General features: G+C 42.5%; 1 protein-coding gene across 2 annotated transcripts in view; it reads right to left on the bottom strand.

Annotated features, from left to right (window-relative positions):
* Positions 1-24,442, bottom strand: part of MAPK1 (mitogen-activated protein kinase 1) — a 109,236-nt gene that overhangs the window by 41,270 nt on the left and 43,524 nt on the right. For both annotated transcript variants that reach the window (XM_050746242.1, XM_050746241.1), the window contains exons 2-4: positions 8,800-8,982; positions 6,987-7,176; positions 395-511 (exon numbers count right to left, since the gene is read on the bottom strand). In XM_050746242.1, coding sequence (XP_050602199.1) covers positions 395-511; positions 6,987-7,176; positions 8,800-8,982 — 490 coding nt within the window. The remainder of the gene's footprint in view (positions 1-394; positions 512-6,986; positions 7,177-8,799; positions 8,983-24,442) is intronic.

Below are 24,442 nucleotides of genomic sequence, written 5' to 3'. Positions count from 1 at the left end.
TCCAGCCTGGGCAACAGAGGGAGACTCCATCTCAAAAAAAAAAAAAAAAAAAAAAAAAAAAAAAAAAAAAATCAGCCAGGCGTAGTGGTGCACTCTGTAGTTCCAGCTACTCTGGAGATTGAGGTGAGGAGGGTCACTTGAGCCTGGGAGGTTGAGACTGAGCCGTGATGGTCCCACTGCACTCCAGCCTGGGTGACAGAGTAAGACCCTGTCTCAAAAAAAAAAAAATTAAATTAAATTAAATTTAAAAAAAAGACAGCACCTTGGCTCTGACCAGGTAGGCCAACTCTCAACAAGTAGAAACAGAGAGAGAGGGAGACTTATGGCTTACTGCAATGCATTCAGAAAGTTCTCCTACTTACTGGATTTCTTTTTATGCAAACTTAGTCCTTACCTTGGAATTCAACATAATTTCTGGAGCCCTGTACCAACGTGTAGCCACATATTCTGTCAGGAACCCTGTGTGATCATGGTCTGGATCTGCAACACGGGCCAGGCCAAAGTCACAGATCTAAGAGAGAAAAAAACAGGATAACTTAGAAATTCTAACCTTTCACATCAAAACATCACAAAAATAAAAAAGGCAATAGCAATCATAATGATACTAACTAGTTGTTCCCATTACTATGTTGCAGATACTTTCTGGGCATTCTAGAAATTCATTAATTAATTTTCCCAACAACCTGAAAAGCAATCAACATGTTAGAGACCAGGATGCAGGCTGAAGAAGTCTTTATAGGACACACTTTGAGAAGCATCCCTACCTTTCATTATCTGCTTAGCACAAAGCAGTATCAATTAGGTGAATTGACAAAAACTGTTCTGGGTAAAGTCACCAAAAACAGCCAGTACCCTTTTCTCAGCCTGTCCTGCTGGAGCTCTGACGACTGCTGTGAAGATCTGCACTGACCTTCTATTTCTCAGACTCTACTTTCTGTGAGTCTTCTACTTAGTCTATAAATACAAGTATTTCCATCTTCCCACTTCCTTCTCCTTCCAGGTAGTCAAACCTACTCCCAAAGTTTTTTTTTTTTTAAAGTTTCATATACTGAAGAATATTTTATTTTTAAAAAATTCATAGTTTCTCATTTTCTCCGGTCTCAACCATCTACTGGCCTTTCATCATCTGGTCCTCCAATACCATGGTGTGGCTTATTTTCTATTTTTGGTAGAGATGGTGTTTCACCATGTTGGCCAGGCTGGTCTCGAACTCCTCCTCTCAGGTGCTTCAACCACCTCAGCCTCCCAAAGTGTTGGGATTACAGGTGTGAGCCACCAGGCCTGGCCATGATTTTTTTTTAAGGTCTGTCAACACTATAATATCAAAGACTAACCAAATTTACATGACACTAACCAATACAATGCCAACGCTACAAAATAAAAAAAGGAGTAGTACTCAGTATAATTCCATACAAAGGAAAATAAAGATATGGTTCAAGAAAACATATCTTTTGGGCTGTGTAAATTCAGATTTTCAAAAACAAAGGGAGCTCAAAAGACGTGCTTCATTTGTATCTATCAGAGTCTTCCACAGGCACAGCCAGAATTTTCACGTGTTGTGATCCCAGCATCTTGTGACTCCTACTGGGATTTCTGTGGGATCAGTCTAGTAAACAAGGGTAGACTACTATAGGTCACATTCCCTGGTAGTTACACTAGAAATGTGCTAGCAGAGCCTCCAAATAGGGTCTGTAACCCTGGTGAGTTCCCGTGGTCCTGAAAAATAAAGTCTACAAGAGAGGATCCTGGAAGGGTCCTGAGATGTCAATGTCTGCTGGGTCTTAAGCTTCAGATAATAAGTGCAAAGCATGTTTACAGAAACCAAAAAGCAAGCTTATTTCTGTCGGCCTTGACTGATACCAGAGCCAAAAGTTAAAGGTCTAAGACACTGAAAATAGCTGGTATCAGTAAGGGTTCAAGAGTAAAAAACACTTTGTAACACAGAAGCCATTGGATAAAGGGACGAAATCCTCTTGAAAATTCAAAAGGACCTAAATAACAAGAGGTCAGTGAGGCTGCAAGTTACAAACTTACTAGGCCAAGGGTCCTGTGGGAATGGGCATCACGGTCACAAGGCACTGAGGATGTGATAAATGTGTAGTGATCCCAGAGCTCCAGGAAACACAAGTCCTCTCCTCATGTGGTGTTCTATGTACATTGTCGTATGTACATATCATGTAGTATGACAGGTAGTTCATGTCATATGTACACTGAACTACCACTGCCTCTTGCTCTGCTTGGACATGCTCACTGTACCAAATCAGTGACATACCATATCCATCTTTGAATGAGATTCTCTCTTCTTGAATTTATATCCATGAGAATGATGTACACACAGTGCTGCATACTTTTTTTTTTTTCTGAGACGGAGTCTCACCCTGTCGTCCAGGCTGGAGTGTAGTGGTGCCATCTCAGCTCACTCCAACCTCTGCCTCCCAGCGATTCTCGTGCCTCAGTCTCCCAAGTAGCTGGGATTACAGGCGTGTGCCACCACACCCAGCTAATTTGTTTGTATTTTCAGTAGAGACAGGGTTTCACCAAGTTGGCCAGATTGGACTTGAACTGCTGACCTCAGGCCATTCGCCTGCCTCAGCCACCCAAAGTGCTGGGATTACAGGCATGAGCCACGGCACCTGACCACTGTATACTTTTAAAATATTAGTGAAGGTTGGGTTGGGTGTGGTGGCAAACGCCCATACAATCCCAGCACTTTGGGAGGTCAAAGCAGGCAGATCACGAGATCAGAAGTTCGAGACCAGCCTGGCCAATATGGTGAAACCCCGTCTCTACCGAAAATATAAAAATTAGCCAGGCATGGTGGTGGGCACCTGTAATCCCCGCTACTTAGGAGGCTTCGGCAGAACTGCTTGAACCCAGGAGGTGAAGGTTGCAGTGAGCTGAGATCATGCCACCGCACTCCAGCCTGGGCAACAGAGCAAGACTCTGTCTCGAAAAAGTATATAAAATTCAAATTAAAATAAATAAAATAAATAAAATAAAATAGTTAGTGAATTGTACCACTTTAAATATTCAAAATATAATGTTATGCTTCTGATTCCTTGTGTTAACTTGGGTATTCAAGACGATGCCTGAATTATGCCATGGCCAACAACTCATGTGTGTGTGAGTGTGAGTAGGTGAACAGAATGGCCTTAAAGACAAGTCCATAAACTGGGAAGAGACAACAGAGAAAGTAGTCTGGTTCTGTTTGTTTTATTCTTAAGGATGAACACTTTCAAGCAAAAATAAGAGCCAATTCTTCCCAGAAATGTTATATGCTTAAAATATTGATTGAGAATGTCTCTCCAAAAACAAAAGCAATCTGCCATAACAGGGCTATGATGATAACCAAAAGAAAAAAAAAACACGAGGAGACATAAAAATATTCACTGCAAATTTTCAAGAAAATCATTAAGTGTCAAAGAAGCAGTACAGCCATCCTAAACATAGCTTTATTTGTTTTGTGCCCACCTGACTCTTAGTTGCACTGATCCAAGGAAAGAAGCTGGTTCCATCCCATGTGGAAAGGACATAAACCTGTATCAGAAGGATCCTAAGGGGTGACAGAGTCCAATCCACACAATATCAGATGAAGGAAGCCGTCCTCTACAACACCTTACTGGACATTGGCCACCGTGACAAAACCCACTGCTTTTTACACACAGTTCTAGACGGTTCCCCATGATCTACTTGCAACCAACCTTTCCAGCTTAGTGTCAATGACTCCCTATTACTCATCCAATGCTGCAGCCACAGGGAGGAAGACTCAGTGTTTTCAGTAGTAGTCCCTCCCTTATTTTATTTCTGTACCCTCTGCCTACAATACCCTATGTCCAATACAGCCGCTGGCCTCCCACAGGAAAAGCTACCCATCCTCGAGGGCCAGCACAGACACCACCTTCTTCCTGCTGCCTCCTAGCCCCAGCCAGAGCTAAACCACTTCTCTCCTTTGCATCTGTACACCATTTTTTTTTTCCAATCTCAGTTACAGAACATCTCATTATAATCACCTACTGTCTACCAGATTTCTGATCTATCAGTTTTCAGATTTCAAGGGCAGACCCTCATCTCTCTTGTCTGGCATATCTCACAGGGTTTCTCATAGGAGCGTCTGTCAAACTGAAATCCAACCAATGATTATTGCTAGACATCTATACATACTTAAGTAGCTTTATTAAGCTATAATTCACACATCATAGAATTTGCTCATTTAAAGTGTATAACTCAATGGTTTTAGTATAATGGTGGACTTACACAACCATTACCACCATCCAATTTGAAAATATTTTTATAACCTCAAAAAGAGATTCCAGTGAGTTAGTATTCCTTCCTTCATTATTCTCCCAACTCCTCCAGCCCTAGGCAATCAGTAATCCACGAATCTAATTTCTGTCTCTATGGATTTGCCTATTCTAGACATTTCATGTAAACAGAATCATACAATATGTGTCTTTTGCGACTGCCTTCCTTCACAGACATAACGTTTGCAAGATTCATCTATGTTGTAGTGCTATGTTATCAGTGCTTCACTCCTTTCTCTTCTACTGTGTGGATCCACCACATTTTATTTATTCATCAAAAGTTCAACATTTAGATTGTTTCTACTTATTGGCTATAGTGAACAATACCGCTATGAAAATTCGTGTTCAAGTTTTTGTGTAGATGCATGTTTTCATTTTCACTAAGGAGTGGAATCCTCACCAACACTTATTATCTGACTTTTTAAATTACAGCCATCCTAGTTAGGATAAAGTTATTTCAATGTAATTTTGATTTGCATTTTTCTATTGACTAATGATGTCAAGCGTCTACCATTCCATGTGCTTATTGGCCATTTGTATATCTTCTTTAGAGAAATGTCTATTCAGATCCTTTGTCCATTTTTTAAACTAGGCTATTTACCTTTTCATTTACTGAGTTATATTATGAGTTCTTCATATATTCTAGTTGTAAGTCTCTTACCAGATGTATGATTTGCAAATACCTTCCCTCATTCTGTGGCTTGCCTTTTCACTTTTTTGATGGTTTGCTTTGTAGCACAAGTTTCTAATCTTGATGGAATTCACTTTTTTTCTTTTGTTGCCTGTGCTTTTGGTGTCATGTCTAAGAGGCTTTGCCTAACATAAGATTGCAAAGATTTACTTCCATGTTTTCTAAGAGTATTAAAGTTTTAGCTTTTAAATTGAGTTCTTCAATCCATTTTGAATTTTTTTTCCCTTTTGAGACAGGGTCTCACCCTGTCACCCCAGATGGAGTGCAGTGGCACAATCTCTGCTCACTGCAACTTCCACCTCCCAGGCTCAAGCAGTCCTCCCACTCAGCCTCCTGAGTAGCTGGGACCACAGGCACATGCCCCATGCCCAGATTAATTTTTTTGTACTTTTGGTATAGATGGGGTTTTGCCATGTTGTCCAGGCTGGACTTGCTCCGGAGCTCAGGCAATCCACCTGCCTTGGCCTCCCAAAGTGCTGGGATTACAGGCGCAAACCACTGCACCCAGCCATTTTGAATTAATTTTTTCATCTTTTTGTATGTGGCTATTCAGTTGTCCCAGACTCATTTGCTGAAAAGACTACTGTCTCCCCAATGAAGGGTCCTGGCATCCTTGTCAAAATTCAGTTGACCAGAGATATACGGGCTTATTTACTGACTCTCGCTTCTATTCCACTGACCTATATGTCTATTCTCATGCCAGTAGCACACTGTCTTGATTACTGTGTTTTGCAGCAAGTTTTGAAATCAGGAAGTGTATCAGTCCTCCATATGAATTTCCATATGAAGTTTAGGATCAGCCTGTCAATTTCTATAGAAAAAAAACAGCTGGGGCTTTGATAGGGATTGCACTAAATCTGCAGATCAATTTGGAGAATACTGCCATCTTAACAGTATTAAGTCTTATGATCCACGGACATGGGATATCTTCCCATTTATTTAGGTCTTCTTGAATTCCTGTGCATTTTTTTAGACTGAATCGACATCGCTCTATCACATCTAAGATATCCATAAATTTCCCTCCTTGTTTACCTGCGACTCCCATTAAAATAGAAATATGTAAATGCTGCATATTTTCAGGAGAACTCTGAGGACTGTAAAGAATTTGAGGTTTTCTTATTTAGTTGGAATGCCATATTAGGTATTAAAGTCAGTGAGGTTAAGTTTCATGCTGCTATCTTTTGAATAAAATGTATTGAAGAAAAATGTTACCAACGAAACAGATGATTTTAAAACTAATACATAATGTACATGATCCTGTTTACCTACATAAAGTATAAAAGTACACATGTATGTAAGAGCATAGAAAATACTTTGGGAGAAAATACACCAATTTGTTTTTTGTTTGTTTTTTGAGGACGGAGTTTTGCTCTGTCACTCAGGCTGGTGTGCAGTGGTGTGATCTCGGCTCCCTGCAACCTCCGCCTCCCAGGTTCAAGCAGTTCTCCTGCCTCAGTTCCCATGTAGCTGGGATTACAGGCGCGTGCCACCATGCCCAGCTGATTTTTGTATTTTTAGTAGAAATGGGGTTTCGCTATGTTGGCCAGGCTGGTCTCGAACTCCTGACCTCAGGTGTTCCACCCACCTCGGCCTCCCAAGGTGCTAGGATTACAGGCGTGAGCCACTGCAACCGGCCACCAATTTGTTACAGTAGTTAGTTATCTTGGCCTGGTGCTGTGGCCCATGTATGTAATCCCAGCACTTTGGGAGGCCGAGAAAGGAGGACTGCTTGAGCCCAGGAGTTCAGACCAGGCTGGGCAACATACTAAGACTCTATCTTAAAAAAAAAAAAAAAAAAAAAAAAAGTATCTCTGGGGAAAAAGGAGCAATGGGATAAGGAAGAAGAGGACTATCACTCTACTAGCATTTTTGCCATAAAAATGTTTTTGGGCATTTCTGGTGTCATTTAAAATATGATAATGACAAATATAACTACGCTTCAGTGAAAGAGTTTTTCAATATATATCAGCTTAATAGTTAATAACCTGGCTGACCTTGAGATCACAGGTGGTGTTGAGCAGCAGGTTGGAAGGCTTGAGGTCACGGTGCAGAACGTTAGCTGAATGGATATATTTTAATCCTCTGAGGATCTGGTAAAGAAAATAGCAGATATGGTCGTTGCTGAGGTGTTGTGTCTTCAAGAGCTTGTAAAGATCTGTTTCCATGAGGTCTTGTACTATATATCTGTTTGCAAAGGTTAAGTAAAACACCAATTAGCTGGTCATATTTAGCAAAGCGTTGAAAACAAAAATGCGTCCTCTCTTGACTCTCTTCCCAAACAGTCCATTATTACACTATGAGGCCCTTAAAGGAAAGAAAAACCTGAGGAAAACTTGGTTTCTTTCATGGAAGGAACCTGAAGTCGTTAACTTCTTTTCGGTCCTGTGAGATGGCAAGAATTACGGCATTACATCTGACTGATGCAGCTATGGGCCTAGACTGAGATCTGAAACAGGCTGTTACAGAAATTCTGGTCAATCTTCAAGTCTCAACCTCTTTGTTCTCTAAATTGTCCACCATCAACGAACCCCCTCCAAGGTTTGTTGGAAATACTGGTGGCCTGTAAGTAGCACATATTCCCTCCTCTGTTTGGTCCAGTAACCTGTAATGTCACTATTCTTTTTCCTTCTTGTTGCCGCTCCCCTCCTTTCCCAAGTTCCTCAAAAGCCAAACATAAAACTTCCAGAAATACAGGTCTAGAAACATACCCTTACTAGTAAATCCAACCCTAAGTCTATCTATTTTCTTACTCTCCCATAACTGTTAAGATCCTAAATAAATAAGACTATGGGCAAGTCGTGCTAAGAAGGGGTTTGTGCGTGTTTTGCTCCTCTTGCTTTCTTGCCTGGTCACTTATTTAACTACCTAAAACTTCAGCTATGGCTACTTTCTTTCTAACAGAAATTAAATTATTAAAGCATTTAGCCTTTAACTTCATCATAGTATTATTTCATTAGCAGTATTTCTGCATTTTTTTTACTCTCTCTGTGTAAATAATATTCTCTGTTTCTTACAGATTTATGCTAGAGGTGGCGCAGCATGGGATTCAAAGGAAACATGATTTTAAAATCTGTCATTTGAGAGAGGCTTATTTTCATGGCAAAAGTAAAGTAGGACCAACAGGTGGTAGTGGCAGGAGGCATTTCACTTCAAATATCACTACAACTTATTAACAGAGCTGTTTAAAAATGGAAAGGGCTGCCTAGAGACAGCGAGCTCCCGCACCCTGGAGGGTGGAATACAAATTGGGTAAACTGGTAGGAGTGCTGTATAACCCTCTCCCTTCTGGCAGATCCTCTTCAGTATACTTAACCTCTCTATCTTTCAAATGGAGTCTTTGCCCAGGCAGCATCCTCTAGACCTATTCAGTCCAGATATCTAAATGTTGGTCATAGTTAATCACATAATTTCAGAGCCCAGTTGACCTTAAAGATCATGACAACTAGATCCTTCGTTTTAAAGGAGGGGAAACTGAGACCTAAAGTGGTGACCTGATTCTAAGATCAGGACAGTCCTAATTTCACCCGGTAGATAGCCAGGGCACCCTCTTTCTTAGTCTACTACTGATCTTCCCTTTACCTTTTCATCATCACAACAAACCATCTCTTGGACAGAAAAAAACATGACTGCAAATGGAGTTAACCAAGATTTTCCATGACTAGACTTAGGGAGTAAATGGCAAACAGATTACGATTTTCCCTTTAGCATGTTTAAAGCACTTTTCCTTTAAGTTTAGGAAATTTCAAGTTCTATTTACTCAACAAAGTTACCAAGCAGTGGAATTGGCTAGTTGCCTAAAAAGGATACACATCTTTCATTTGCTCGATGGTTGGTGCTCGAATAATGTCATTGATTCCAATGATGTTCTCATGTCTGAAGCGCAGTAAGATTTTTATCTCCCGCAGGGTTCTCTGGCAGTAGGTCTGGTGCTCAAAGGGGCTGATTTTCTTGATAGCTACTCGAACTTTGTTGACATTATCATAAGCAGAGCTTAAAAGAGAGAGAAAGACAGATGGCATTAAAAACAGCCCTCAGAATAGTTGAAGAATGCAAACTGGCAAAGTATTATATTTTTAACACTCTGTGTAAACACCTGTTTCATACCTGTGAAGGCAGCATGTATATTATCCACAAAAAGGCCTCAAGCTAGGGAGGATGCATGCAACTGACATGAGATAGCATACAGCGACTCTCAAAACTAAGACAGAACCTAGACCTGTTAACTGGGTGAATGTGTATTTTCATAAACCCAGAAATACACAAACAAGCATTTTCCCATTGTCTTAAACGGCAACTGCATTCTGGTGAGAATAATCACTTCTGCCTCCAAAACACCTTCCTACTGTTGTATCAAATTCCTCTGACACAGAAGAGACATTCAAATAACCGACAACAGTACATCTTTATCCCTAACAAAAATGGACCCAAGAGAACACCTTGATGATTTGTATCAATTTTGTTTCTCTCACTTGCAAAATGACATGACCATTTCTTCCAAGAAACTGAATCAAGATGTTTGGGTAGTTTTATAAGAAAACCTAGGAAGTATTATTCGAAAAACACATCTGCGGCAGCAACATGGGGCCCAGTTCTTTCCAAGTTGTCCTTAATGTCTAATATACCAGAATTCTAAGTAAAAGCAATAATAAAAATTATACCTTCAATTTTATGAATTTGAATCTTGAGAATTACTACTATCTTTATGATAAACATTCTATTAAAATCTTGTGTATAAGAAATTTTCATACTAATAAATGTCAACATCTGGCCCACTGACCAAAGCAATAGAATAACACTGACAGGCAATAAGACAACATTTCTTGTTTCCTTGGGATAAGTGCTAGAACAGAAAACAGTAAAATAACTTTATTTTAAAGTTTACGCTTCTAAGGCCGGGTGCAGTGGCTCACGCCTGCAATCCCAGCACTTTGGGAAGCTGAGGCGGGCGGATCACTAGAGGACAGGAGTTTTGAGACCAGCCTGGATGACATGGTGAAACTCTGCCTCTACTAAAAATACAAAAAAATTAGCCAGGCATGGTGGCACACACCTGTAATCCCAGCTACCTGGGAGACTGAGGCACAAGAATCACTTGAACCTGGGAGATGGAGGTGGCAGTAAGCCAAGATTGTACCACTGCACTCCAGCCTGGGCAAGAGAGTGAGACTCTGTCTCTAAATAAAGTTTATGCTTCTATAATAATATTTATCAGTCTACTAATCCAAAGAATTATTGATATATTTATCTGATTCTATGACAAGATAATGCTCTAGAGGGGAACTTTGTCTTACTAGGATCCAATTATCCTACACCACCATTAACACACAGTACACAGGTGGCCCCAAGTGCTCTGAAATATAATATATTTTCTTAAGTAAAAGAACCACTACTCAAATCTTATTTTGCTTTGGTTTGGTGCATGAGGCCCTAAGCCAGTAATTTTCAACTAGACAGGCAACAGCATACATAATAATAATAATTTAACATAGCATTAAAAAGCATATATAATAAGCAAGCTTATTCAATATTGGGAATATTTTTAGAAATAAAAATTCTATTTTGGTAATTCAACCCATAGAACAAGAGTTCAACGACAGGACAGATTAGTTACAAAATACTGGTTTAAACTCAACATTACAACTTTCTAGTGTTAATATTATAAAGTTCTAGTGTTAACAGTCAAATGTGGCCATAATTTGCTCTGCAAAATTATAATCCAACAAAATTTTTGGAGAGAGGAGCTTATGGTCAGTGTGCCCCTCTACTGTATCAACACTCAGTGACGAAATAACTGCCCCCCGCTTTTTAAAAACTTTTTTGGGAAGGAGCCTCGCTCTGTCGCCCAGGCTGGAGTGCAGTGGTGTGATCTCGGCTCACTGCAAGCTCCGCCTCCTGGGTTCATGCCATTCTCCTGCCTCAGCCTCCAGGAGCCTGCCACCACGCCCGGCTAATTTTTTGTATTTTTAGTAGAGATGGAGTTTCACCATGTTAGCCAGGATGGTCTTGATCTCCTGACCTCGTGATCGGCCCACCTCGGCCTCCCAAAGTGCTGGGATTATAGGCGTGAGCCAGCACACCCGGTCAACTGCCTCCTTTTAATTGAGAAAACATGAGATCATCCTCATCTGGTACCACTTGAAAAAAAGGAGTTTGGTCCCTGGAGTTTGGTCTGTTCCTGTCTGCTCCACTTAACCATTCTGCTGCCTTTTTGGTTTACGCAATCTATCTTTCAGAGAACTGATGACAAAGAGGGATGCACTCTTCCATAACAACTCCATACTTGCTAGCTTCTCCTTGGATTTATAGGTTTTGTTTTATATATTTTATTGTTGATACTTGGGAAATAAGGCATACCATGAACTTTCAGGTGTGTATGAATAGTTTATGCTTTAAAATCACTTTGACATTACCAACTGTATCTTGTTTTGCTCAACCCCTTTTGTCCCTAACTACCACCACACTACAGGTTTTTGCTATGTGTCTCTTATCACAGGAATCTAAAGATGGTTCATTAAAAAGGAACATTAACAAAGAAGGCTGGGCGTGGTGGCTCACGTCTGTAATCCCAGCACTTTGGGAGGCCAAGGCAGGTGGATCATGAGGTCAGGAGATCGAGCCATCCTGGCCAAAAATGTGAAATCCCGTCTCTACTAAAAATACAAAAATTAGCTGGGTGGAGTGGTGGACACCCATAGTCCCAGCTACTCGGGAGGCTGAGGCAGTAGAATTGCTTGAACCCAGGAGGCGGAGGCTGCAGTGAGCCGAAATCATGCCACTTCACTCCAGCCTGGCAACAGAGCGAGACTCGGTCTCAAAAAAAAAGGGGGGGGGGCAGTCCTAATGGGTATATGGTGATAGCTCATTGTGGTTTTGATTTGCATTTCTCTAATGATTCGTGATGATGACCATCTTTTCTTATGTCTTCTTTTGAAACGTGTATTCAATGTTACGCCTTTTTAATTTAATTTAATTTATTTATTTATTTTTTTTTTTTGAGACGGAGTCTCGCTCTGTCGCCCAGGCTGGAGTGCAGTGGCCGGATCTCAGCTCACTGCAAGCTCCGCCTCCTGGGTTTACGCCATTCTCCTGCCTCAGCCTCCTCAGTAGCTGGGACTACAGGCGCCCGCCACCTCGCCCGGCTAGTTTTTTTGTATTTTTTTAGTAGAGAAGGGGTTTCACTGTGTTAGCCAGGATGGTCTCGATCTCCTGACCTCGTGATCCGCCCGTCTCGGCCTCCCAAAGTGCTGGGATTACAGGCTTGAGCCACCGCGCCCGGCCACGCCTTTTTTATTTTGAGACAGAGTCTTGCTCTTTCGCCAGGCTGGGGTGCAGTGGCATGATCTCCTGACCTCGTGACTCGCCTGCCTCGGCCTCCCAAAGTGCTGGGATTACAGGCGTGAGCTACCCACCACGACCAGCCAGGATTGCCACTATTAAAAACAAACAAACAAACAGAAAAGAGTAAGTGTGAGGATGTGGATAAATTCGAACCTTGTACTCTATTGTTGAGTGTGTAAAATGGTGTAACCACTTGGAAATTCCTCAAAAAATTAAAAATAGAAATCCCATATGGTCCAGCAATCCCACTTCTGAGCATATATCCAAAACAATTCAAAGTAGAATCTTTAAGAGTTATTGGCAGGTTCATGTTCACTGCAGCATTATGCACAATACACAAGATGTGGAAGCAACCGAAATGTCCACTATGGATGAATGGATAAAGAAAATGTAGCATATACATAGACTGGAATATTATTCAGCTTTAAAAAAAAAAAAAAAAAACAAGGAAATTCAATTCAACATCCAAAAACCATGGCTGGCTAATATTTTTTTATTTTTTATTTGTTTATTTATTTTGAGACACAGTCTCGCTCTGTCACCCAGGCTGGAGTGCAGTAGCGCATCTCGGCTCACTGCAAGCTCTGCCTCCCGGGTTCTCGCCATTCTCCCGCCTCAGCCTCCTGGGTAGCTGGGACTACAGGCACCCGCCACCACGTCTGGTTAATTTCTTTTTTTTTGTATTTTTGGTAGAGACACAGTTTCACCGTGTTAGCCAGTATGGTCTCGATCTCCTGACCTCGTGATCTGCCCGCCTTGGCCTCCCAAAGTGCTGGGATTACAGGTGTGAGCCACTGCGCCCGGCCAATTGTTTTTAATTTAAAAACTTTTTGGTACAGATGGGGTCTCGCTATGTTATCCAGGCTGGTCTTGAACTCCTGGTCTTAAGTGATCCTCCCACCTCAGCCTCCCGAAGTGCTAGGATTACAGGCATGAACCACTGTGCCTGGCCTGAATTAATATTCTTAATTGTCTACACTACTCAGTGTGGTCTGCAGAGTCAATGTAATCCCTATCAAAGTTCCAATGCCATTTTTCACAGAAACAGAAAATGCAAGCTTTAAATTAATATATGGAACCACAAAAGACCCCATATAGCCAAAGCAATCTTGAGCAAGAACAAAGTTGGAGGCTTCATATCACCTGATTTCAAAATACACTACAAAGCTATAGTAACCAAAACAGCATAACACTGCAGGGATAGGGTGAAATGTGCAGATAATTTGTTAGAGTATAAAGTTTCAGTTAACCAGGATGAGTAAGTTCTACAGCTCTATCCTACAGCAAAATATAGAAGGAGTTCTGAGTGGTCCCAGCTACACTGAAGGCCGAGGTGGGTGAAGGCCACTCGCGTGACCGCGGATAGCTGCCCTCGCATCGGTGTGCTGCAGCGTCGAGTGGGACGGCCACCGGTATTATATACTTGCATACTGCTAAGAGATTAGATCTTAAACATTCTCACCACAAAAAGTATGTGAGATAACAGATATGTTAATTAGCTTGATTTCATCATTTCACAATATACACATATATCAAAACATCATGTTGTACACCATGAATATATACTAATTTTTTTTCCAGCACTTCCACTTCAGCTTCATATACTAATTTGTATTTGTCAATTATACCTTAATAAAGCTGGGTGGGGGGCAGGGAATCAGCATGGTACTGGCATGAAAACAGACAAATAGACAAATAGAACAGAATAAAGAGCCCAAACATAAAGGATAGTCTCTTCAATAAATGGTGCTGGGAAAATTGGATATCCACTTGCAAAAGAAGAAAATGGATACTTATTTCACACCCTATACAAAAATCAAATCGAGACAGATTAAAGACAAAAACTGTAAAACCTGAAATCATAAAACTACTACAAGAGGCCGGGCGTGGTAGCTCATGCCTGTAATCCCGGCACTTTGGGAGGCCAATGCGTGTGGATCACAAGGTCAGGAGATCAAGACCATCCTTGCTAACATGGTGAAACCCTGTCTCTACTAAAAATACAAACAAAGAAAAAAAAAATTAGCTGGGCATGGTGGCAGGGTGCCTGTAGTACTAGCTACTCAGGAAGCTGAGGCAGGAGAATGGTGTGAACCTGCGAGGCAGAGCTTGCAGTGAGCTGAGATCGCACCACTGCACTCCAGCTTGGGCAACACAGCGAGACTCCATTTCAAACAAACAAACAAACGAACGAACAAACAAAACTACTAGAAATATAGGGGGAAAGCTTCTTGACACTGGTCTGGGCAATTATTTTTTGGTTATGACCCCCAAAGCACAGGCAACAAAAGCAAAAATAGACAAATGGAATTGCATCAAACTAAAAAGCTTCTGCACAGCACAAGCAGCAATCAACAGAGTGAAGAGACAACGCACAGAATGGGAGAAAATATTTACAAACCACATATCTGATAAAGGGCTAATATTTAAAATATATAAGAAATTCAAACAATTCAACAGCAGGAAACAAACAAAATATTTTAAAATGGGCAAAGGCCAGGAGCAGTGGCACTTGCTTGTAGTCCTAGCAATTCAGGAGGCTGAGGTAGGAAGACTGCTTGAGACCAAGAGTTCAAGACCAGCCTGGGCAACATAGAGAGACCCTGTCTCAAAAATGGAAAAAAAAGCAGGTGGGTGTGGTAGAGAGTGGGGGCAAAGAACCCAAACAGACATTTCTCAAAATAAGACATACAAATGGCCAACAGGTATATGAAAAAAGGCTCAACATCACTAATCAGAAAAATGCCAATCAAAACCACAATGAGATATCACCTCACAGCTATCAGAATGGCTACTATCAGCTGCGTGCCGTGGCTCACACCTGTAATCCCAGCACTTTGGGAGGCCATGGCAGGCGGAAAACCTGAGGTCAGAAGTTTGAGACCAGCCTGGCCAACATGGTGAAACCCTGTCTCTACTAAAAATACCAAAGTTAGCCAGGCGTGATGGCAGGTGCCTGTAATCCTGGCTACTTGGGAGGCTGAGTCAGGAGAATCACTTGAACCCAAGAGGCGGAGGTTGCAGTGAGCTGAGATGGCACCACTGCACTCTAGCCTAGGCAACAAGAGTGAAACTCCGTCTCTGAAGGAAAAAAAACAAAAACAAAAACACGTAAATGTTCTTGCCCCCACCACACACAAACGTAACTATGTGAGGTGATGGGTATCTTAATTAGCTTTACTGTGGGGATCATTTAGCATGGTATACATATATCAAAACATCACATTGAACATAGTAAATACATTCAACTTTTATTTGATAATTATGCCCCAATAAAGGTGGGGGGAAAAACCAAAAAGGTCATTCTATCACATGCTATAACATGGATGAAGCTTGAGGACATTATATCAACAGAAATAAACAAGTCACAAAAAGACAAATACTGCATAATTTCACTTATATGAGGTATTGAATATTAATAAACTCATAGAATCAGAAAGGAGAAAGGTGGTTACAAATGGCTGAGGAGAGGGAGAAATGGGGAGATGTGTTCAAGAGTACAGGTTTTCAATTTATTTTCCAAGATGAAAAAGTTCCACATCTGTTGTGCAACAATGTGAATATACTTAACACTACTGAACTGTGTACTTAAAAATGGTTAAGACGGTTAATTTTGTTTTTTGCCAAAACATATAATTAACCAAAACAATTTTTCTTTGTAAAGAGATGAAGTCTCGGATGGGCAAAGTGGTTCATGCCTGTAATACCAGGACTTTGGGAGGCCGAGGCAGGCGGAGCACGAGGTCAGGAGATCGAGACCAGCCTGGCTAACATGGTGAAACCCCGTCTCCACTAAAAATACAAAAATTAGCAGGGCGTGGAGGCACGAACCTGTAATTCCAGCTACTCAGGAGGCTGAGGCAAGATAATTGCTTGAACCCAGAAGGCAAAGGTTGAGTGAGCCAAGATCGCGCCACTGCACTCCAGCTCTAGGCGACAGAGCAAGACTCCGTCTCAGGGGGGAAAAAGAGAGAGAGAGAGAGAAAGATGAAGTCTCACTATGCTACCTAGGCCGGTCCTGAACTCCGGAAGTCACTTCCTCAGCCTTCCAAGTAGTTGGGACTACGTGCATATGCCATGTAAAAAAAAATTTTTTTAAGGGGGAATGAGACATGTTAAAGAGGGAAAAATATTAAATTTTAATTTTTTTTTTTGAGATGGAGTCTCGCTCTGTTGCCCAGGCTGGATGGAGTGCAGTGGTGCAATCTTGGCTCACTGCAACCTCTGCCTCCTGGGTTCAAGCGATTTTCCTGCCTCAGCCTCCTGAGTAGCCGGGACTACCAGCGCCCGTCACCATGCCCAGCTAATTTTTTGTATTTCAGTAGAGACAGGGTTTCACCATTTTGGCCAGGATGGTCTCGATCTCCTGACCTCACGATCCACCCACCTCGGCCTCCCAAAGTTCTGGGATTACAGGCGTGAGCCACTGCGCCTGGCCCTTTTATTTCTTTCTTTTGAGATGGGCTACTCTGTCACCGATGCTAGAGTGTACTGGCGCAATCATGGCTGACTGCAGCCCCAACCTCCCACGCAGCCAGTAGTGTAGCAGTGTAGCGGGGACCACAGGCGAGCGCCACCACGCCTGGCTAATTAAAAAAAGTTTTTTTGGAGACGCAGGGTTCTACAATGTTGCCCAGGCTGGTCCGGAACTCCTGAACTCAAGTGATCCTCTTGCCTTGGCCTCCCAAAGTGCTAGGATTACAGGCGTAAACCACCACACCTGGCCAATAATGGGGGAAACTTTTATCCAGCATTGGGTTAGTACCTTCTATATATCAAGAACTATTCTAACATTAGGATGCAAAGATTATGATTAATACTCTGGGCCGGGGATGGCTGCTCACACCTGTACTCCCAGCACTTTAGAAGGCCAAGGTAGGCGTATCATGAGATCAAGAGTCTGATACCAGCCTGGCCAACATGGTGAAACCCCATCTCTACTAAAGATAAAAAAAAAATTAGCCGGGCATGGTGGCACATGCCTGTAATCCCACCTACTTGCAAGGCTGAGGCAGGAGAATCGCATGAACCCAGAAGGCAGGGGCTGCAGTGAGCCGAGACTGTGCCACTGCTCTTTAGCCTGGGCGACAGAGCTAGACTCCATCTCAAAAAAATAAAAAAATAATAATACTCTTCCCTTGAGGATTCCAAGATATTGAGACTGTCCAGTTATCTTAAATGAACACAACCTCAAGTCCCAGATGAATTCTATCCTAAGACCCATAAATCATGGAGAATGGGAGGATATTAAGGTCCGAAGTGAGCACACCCATCTCAAGTCTCAAAATGGATAGATTCCTGCTATTTGATAAGGAAATGAGATTCCTGCTATTTGATAAGAAAAGGAAATTAGATTCCTGCTATTTAATAACAGGAAATGAACTATTGATATATGCAACACAGATGCATCTCAAATAATTATGGTGAGTGAAGCCAGACCAAAAGAAACGTATTTCCATTTATAGAAAATACAAAGTAATCCTGGGTTTACTTTGGATTTACCCCCAGGGTTGCCTGGGAATGAGAGGAAGAAGATTACAATTGGAAAGGAGGTAACTTTTGGAGGCAATGAGTATGTTCTTTATCCTGACTGTGTTGATGGTTTCGTAGGTGTATAATGTATTAAAACTTATCCAACTTTATACTTTAAATGTGTGCAATATTTTGTGTATCAATTATTTCTTAGTAAAGCAATTAAAAAAAAAAAAAAAAAAGGAACCAGGGCTCTTTGGCCACATGATCCATTTCAGTGCTGCGGCGAGTGGGAAACAGATTCCAGAAGTGTACTGATCAATAAACGCAGAAGTCCATGAAATTCTGGAGTAGATTATTTAACAGACGTTTTTGTGATCGCTTAGGGAAGAAAAGGGAACCAGCATGAGTCAATTATGAACAAGTCATGCTAAACTAGCTTTATTTCCTGTTTTGATAGGGTTACCACAACAACACGAAATGAAGACAGAGTTTCGGTGAATTCAAGCCACGCTTGTCAAGAACTTCCCATTTGTGAGGCTTCATATTAGGACTGGTGGCAAAAACAAACAATGATCCTGCTCTTAAGAAACTTGCAACTTTGTGAGGGAAGGAGACAGGAACACAGAACATACTTTGCCTTTTATCATAGTGAAGCACTTCTGAAACACGAAGAGGAGCTGGGTTAATTTCAAATACTAAGGGAAGGATTAAAAGAAGATGAAGCCCACAAAAGCCATATCCTGAAGGATGAGTAGGCTTCTGACAGAAAAGCAAGACCGCAAAGAAAAGAAAGAGGAAACATGAGGCGAGGTAAGCGACTGAGACATCTGTGGTCACTGGCCACTAACCCTCACCCAGCCATGCCCATGCCCATGAGAGAAGGTTTCTGGGGTCAGGGGACCATGCTCCTCAGGTGCCCCAGAATCCCCTGCATCTGGGGTCAGGTGCCCCAGAATCCCCTGCATCTGGAAAAGTGTAGGTCCACACCCAGCAGGTGCACTTGAGGTGGTGGTCAAAGGGGCAGCTGCTCGCTGGCATGTATTGAGCCTAGACTGTGCAGGCAGGAGGCCACACACATGTGCTCAAGCTCACAACACATGGACAGTGCTGTGGCTGGGGAGGGAAGAGGACTATGCTGAAGGCCTGCTCTGCTGGAACTACTGACACAGAACTCTACGGAGCCTGAGTATTTTCTATTTGAACCCAACCTTTCAGGTCATTAAGAAGGTATACTAGGCCTGGTGCGGGCATGGTGGTGCACGCTTGTAATCCCAGTACTTTGGGAGGGTGAGGAGGGCAGATCACTTGAATCCAGGTGTTCGAGATCAGTGTGGACAACATCATGAAACCCTGTCTCTACAAAAAATACAAAAATTAGCTGGGCATGGTGGCACTTGCCTGTAGTCCCAGCCATTTAGGGGACTAGGCAGGAGGATCACTTGAGCCAGGGAGGTTGAGGCTGCAGTGAGCCATGATTGTGCCACTGCACTCCAGCCTGGGTGACAAAGTGAGACCCTATCTCAAAAAAAAAAAAAAGGAAAAGAAGGCATATCTGTCATGGCAGGAGGAGACAGCAAAGTCTGCTTAATGTTTCTTAGGTCGATCTTTTTTTTTTTTTTTACGGTATGTAAGGCTCCATTTGTATTCTTAACCTAGGCGAGGTAGGCCTGGGTCTGGGAGGTACATAAAGAAAGTGGAGGTGAGGGACAAAGATAGTTTTGAGCATCCTGATTTAAAAATCTAAGGATGCCTGTGGGCGATTCAGATAGAGGAGACGACGGTTCCATCCTTCCAGCAGCATCAGGAGAGATCAAGCTGGAAATCCTTAACAGAAGCCACAGTGGTTAGCACTCCTGCAGAGAGAGAATTTCAAGAAAAGAGGTTGGAGGACAAAACTCAGGAGCAGCATGAGGATGAAGAATCAGTTCAAGAAAATGGAAAGAAATGATAATGGAGTAAGAACCTTTAGGCCAGGTGCAGTGGCTCACGCCTGTAATCCCAACACTGGGAGGCTGAGGTGGGAGGATCACGAGGTCAGGAGATCAAGACCATCCTGGCGAACCTGGTGAAACCCCCGTCTCTACTAAAAATACAAAAAATTAGCCGGGCGTGGTGGCGGGCACCTGTAGTCCCAGCTACTTGGGAGGCTGAGGCAGGAGAATGGTGTGAACCCGGGAGGTGGAGCTTACAGTGAGCCTAGGTCGTGCCACTGCACTCCAGCCTGGGCGACAGAGCGAGACGCCGTCTCAAAAAAAAAAAAAAAAGGGACCTTTGTTGTCCAACTCCAAAGGCCATGTCCATGTACTTCTGCTTAACCATGTAGCAGAACCAGAAAAGGGTGGTGCTTCCCAAGACAAAGAAGGAAGGCGTTTCAAACAGGAGAGAATGAGAAAGGTAAGAACTGGAAAGCATTCACTGAATCTGCATGCAACCAGACGATGTGTGGTAACTTTGGTTCAAGTAAGGAAATGGAGAGGATGGGGAGAACAGCAGGAGTACGGACGACTACTTTTTAAAGACTGATAAGGCAAGGATAAGGAAAAAAACTTAAATCCAGGTGAAAAACTGAGAGGCATAGGGTGTTATGAAAGCCATGGTCGGGGGTGGGGGGAGGGGAGGCTGAAGGCTGCAGGACCAGGTAGGGTAAAAGAGAAGGCTCCAATCGCTAACTAGGGGGGGAAGAGAAGTGAGAGTAAATTCCAGGCAGAGATGTGGGGCAGTGGTGTAGAGGCCTGCGGGAACCTGGGGTGACAGAGTGTCTGCAGAGAGGGGGACACACAGGAACATGACAGGGGAAGCTGGAGGGTGGGCAAGAGCCAGGCCATATTTATATTTTCATAATTGTATCCTGGGAAGCCACCAAAGGATGCTAAGCAGACTTTAAGCATGCCAACATTTATATTTTTACAACATTTCCTCAGGTAGCAGCTTGTTGAAAGAATGGGGAGGATGGTGCACTGGGTCACCTGCAGGCAAGGAGCCCTTTCTGCCAACTCAGAATGAGGGGAGCCACAGCTCTGGATAAATGGGCAAATAGTAGGCTCACAAGAAATGGGTGCTTATTTCACAAACCTCCCACGTCCCAGCAGGGTCCTCTTCAAGCAGTCTCCATCCAATTAGATGAAATTCCTCAAGGGCACAACTATATGTTCTAAATAGCTCATGTGTTCTTTACTGCAGCTGCAACCAGCTCATGTGTTCTTTACTGCAGGGCAGGAAAAAAACAGTATCCTTATCTAACGCCTGTCAACGAAGATATGCTAACAAAAATCCTACAGGTGGCCACAAATGCCATAAAGAACAAGCTGTTAGCCAGAAGTACTTTGGTCCTGACAACTCAGCTTCCACCTGTCCTAGCCCCAAAATACATGAAATACTAATGGGCCCCAGGCTCAAGTGACCCAAGATATTTCAAATGTCTTTTTCTTTTCTTTCCTTTTTTTTTTTTTTAAGACAGAATCTTGCTGCCACCCAGGCTGGAGTGCAGTTGTGCAATCTCGGCTCACTGTCATCTCACCCACCCAGGTTCAAGTGATTCTCCTGCTTCAGCCTCCCAAGTAGCTGGGACTACCTACAGGCACAGGCCACCAAGCCCAGCTAATTTTTTTTTAAGTAGAGACAGAGTTTCACTATGTTGGCCAGGCTGGTCTCAAACTCCAGACCTCAAGTGATCCACCCACCTCAGCCTCCCAAAGTGCTGAGATTATAGGCATGAGCCACTGCACCTGGCCTATTCTTTATTCTTAAGACTTTATTCATTTGAAAGTTTTGCTTTTGTGGTAAGGTACAGTTCCTTTCACTGATGTTTATTTGTTCTATCATTTCTCCTAACACCCTACATCCTGGAGGTACTTGTGTTTTTGTAGAAATATTTAGGTCTGTCCATGGCCCTGACCCTGTCAATAGGGCACTTGACATTACCATTGTTCTCCAATGCCCACAGAAGCTCAAAAAGCAATGAACCAACCTGATCCCCACAGCTATACCACTTCCAATACAGCTACCGCATTCTTTTTTTTTTTTTTTTTTTTTTTTTTTTTTTTTTTTTTTTTTTTGAGAGAGTCTCGCTCTGTTGCCCAGGCTGGAGTACAGTGGTGCGATCTTGGCACACTGCAAGCTCCGCCTCCCAGGTTCAAGTGATTCTCCTGCCTCGGCCTCCTGAGTAGCAGGTGCGTGCCACCACGCCTGACTAATTTTTGTATTTTTAGTAGAGCGGGGTTTCACTATGTTAGTCAGGATGGTCTCAAACTCCTGACCTCGTGATCCACCCGCCTCAGCCTCCCGAAGTGCTGGGATTACAGGTATGAGCCACTGTGCCTGCTCATCTCCTCCTTTCAACACCATATTTACTACTGTGTGAAAAGCAACAAATGTTAATATAGTTAATGCAATACATAGTACTTTCAAGTCTTGCATCTTCCTATGTGAAGACTTCGGTTTTTGGTGTATTTTATATGAGGCAGACATATACACTCAGTAGCAATTTAAGTATATTAAAGGTATTAAAAAACAGAGTTCTTAGGAGCTTGAGGATTCTGTTTTACAAAAAAAGACTGATAGTACTTGAAATCAATCTTATAGACTGGTGGGGTTTGTGATTAAGTATGAAGAATAAGAAATGTCCATATCTGCCCATGAAATCATTTTCTCCCTGTGCTCTGATTACAATTGATAAACATTCAAACTGAGATTAAAACAAAATTCTACACATTAATCATTTATGCATTCACTTTACATTAAACTTGCTTATACGTACTGAAAATACTGCTTTGTCTTAGTTTATAGATGTATATTACTCAAAATATTTATAGTTTATTTACTGGCCAGGTAATGATGGTACTGAAAAGAAGTTATCAACAATTCTTATTTAATAGTATCTAATTTATTGAGTGTTTATTATCTGTCAGGCTCTGCTCTATGTTAGTATCTGTGGACCTCTCTAAGAAGGTAGTAATTAATGGTGCCTTGAAAAGCAGGCAGGATTTTAATAGGCAGCACATGAAAAAGCACTTAAGGAAGAAGCAGCTACAGGAGCTGAAGCATGGAAGGCTGAGTACCAGTGCTGGATAGTTCAATATGGCTGGAGTTTACACCTGTCCAGGGAAAAACAAAAGGTGATGTTACTGGAAAGCTGAGAAATCTGTACTTTACTTCGATAACAGAAAATGAAGAGTCCAGATGTGGTGGCTTATGCCCGTAATCCCCGCACTTTGGGAGGCTGAGGCGGGTGGACCACCAGAGGTCAGGAGTTCGAGACCAGCCTGGCCAACATGGTGAAACCCCATATCTACTAAAAACACAAAAATTAGGCGTGGTGGTGCGTGCCTGTAATCCCAGCTACTTGGGAGGCTGAGGCAGGAGAATCACTTGAATCCAGGAGGCGGTGGTTGTAGTGAGCCAAGATCATGCCATTGCACTCTAGCCTGGGTGACACAGTGAGACTCTGTCTCGGGGAAAGCAGGACAGGGGAAGGCAGGAGAAGGGAGGGGAGAGGAGGGGAATCAGAAACACGGGTATAGAACTGACTGAGGCCGGGTGTGGTGGCTCATGCCTGTAATCCCAGCACTTTGGGAGGCCGAGGCGGGTGGATCACCTGGGGTCAGGAGTTTGAGACCAGCCTGACCAACATGGTAAAACCCTGTCTCTACTAAAAATACAAAAATTAGCAGGTTTCTGTAATTCCAGCTACCTGGGAGGCTGAGGCAGGAGAATTGCTTGAACCCAGGAGGTGGAGGGTGCAGTGAGCCAAGATCATGCCACTGCACTCCAGCCTGGGCGACAGAGCAAAACTCCATTTCAAAAAGAAAGAGAGAGAGAAAAAAAAAACTTGACTAAAGAGGCTAAAACTAGACATAGGGAGACTAGTTATAATTCTTGAAATATCTACACCCATCAACACTTTGAAATTACAGTGCTTGTTAGACTTGCTGCCTGATCTTGCTATTTACGGCATCAGTAAAGAAGGACATATAAAGGCTTCTTAATTTTTCAAAAGTGGTATTTCAGTATAACTGACTCCCTTTGTAATCACATTTTATTCATTTAAAACATTAATCTGAAAAGGAGCCACAAGTCTCACTAACTGCCTAAAGGATTCACGGCATTAAAAAAAAAAAAAAAAAAAAAGGCCAGGCGCAGTGGCTCACACCTGTAATCCCAGCACTTTGAGAGGCCGAGGAGGGCGGATCACGAGGTCAGGAGATCGAGACCATCCTGGCTAACATGGTGAAACTCCGTCTCTACTAAAAATACAAAAAATTACCCGGGCGTGGAGGTGTGCGCCTGTAGTCCCAGCTACTTGGAGGCTGAGGCAGGAGAATGGCGTAAACCCGGGAGGCGGAGCTTGCAGTGAGCCGAGATCGCGCCACTGCACTCCAGCCTGGGCGACAAAGCGAGACTCCGTCTCAAAAAAAAAAAAAAAAAAAAAAAAAAGATGAGAACTCTTGTTTTAAGGGCAATTTATAGATGCAGTGGAAATGGCAGGGACAGGAAACTAGTACAGAAGTTTGTATTCAAGAGAAAAAAACGTCAGTTTGGGATCTAAAAGGATGTGCATCAAATAACTTTAAAAACATTCAAATGTTAAAGTCAATTTTATTTATTAAATAATCACCTACATTACGTTAAGCACTGTGGA

Source organism: Macaca thibetana, chromosome 10, assembly GCF_024542745.1.
Source record: "Macaca thibetana thibetana isolate TM-01 chromosome 10, ASM2454274v1, whole genome shotgun sequence".
In the NCBI taxonomy this organism is placed as follows: Eukaryota; Metazoa; Chordata; class Mammalia; order Primates; family Cercopithecidae; genus Macaca; species Macaca thibetana.
Note: the sequence above shows the minus strand (reverse complement) of the source record. Positions and strands in the feature narration are given on the sequence as shown.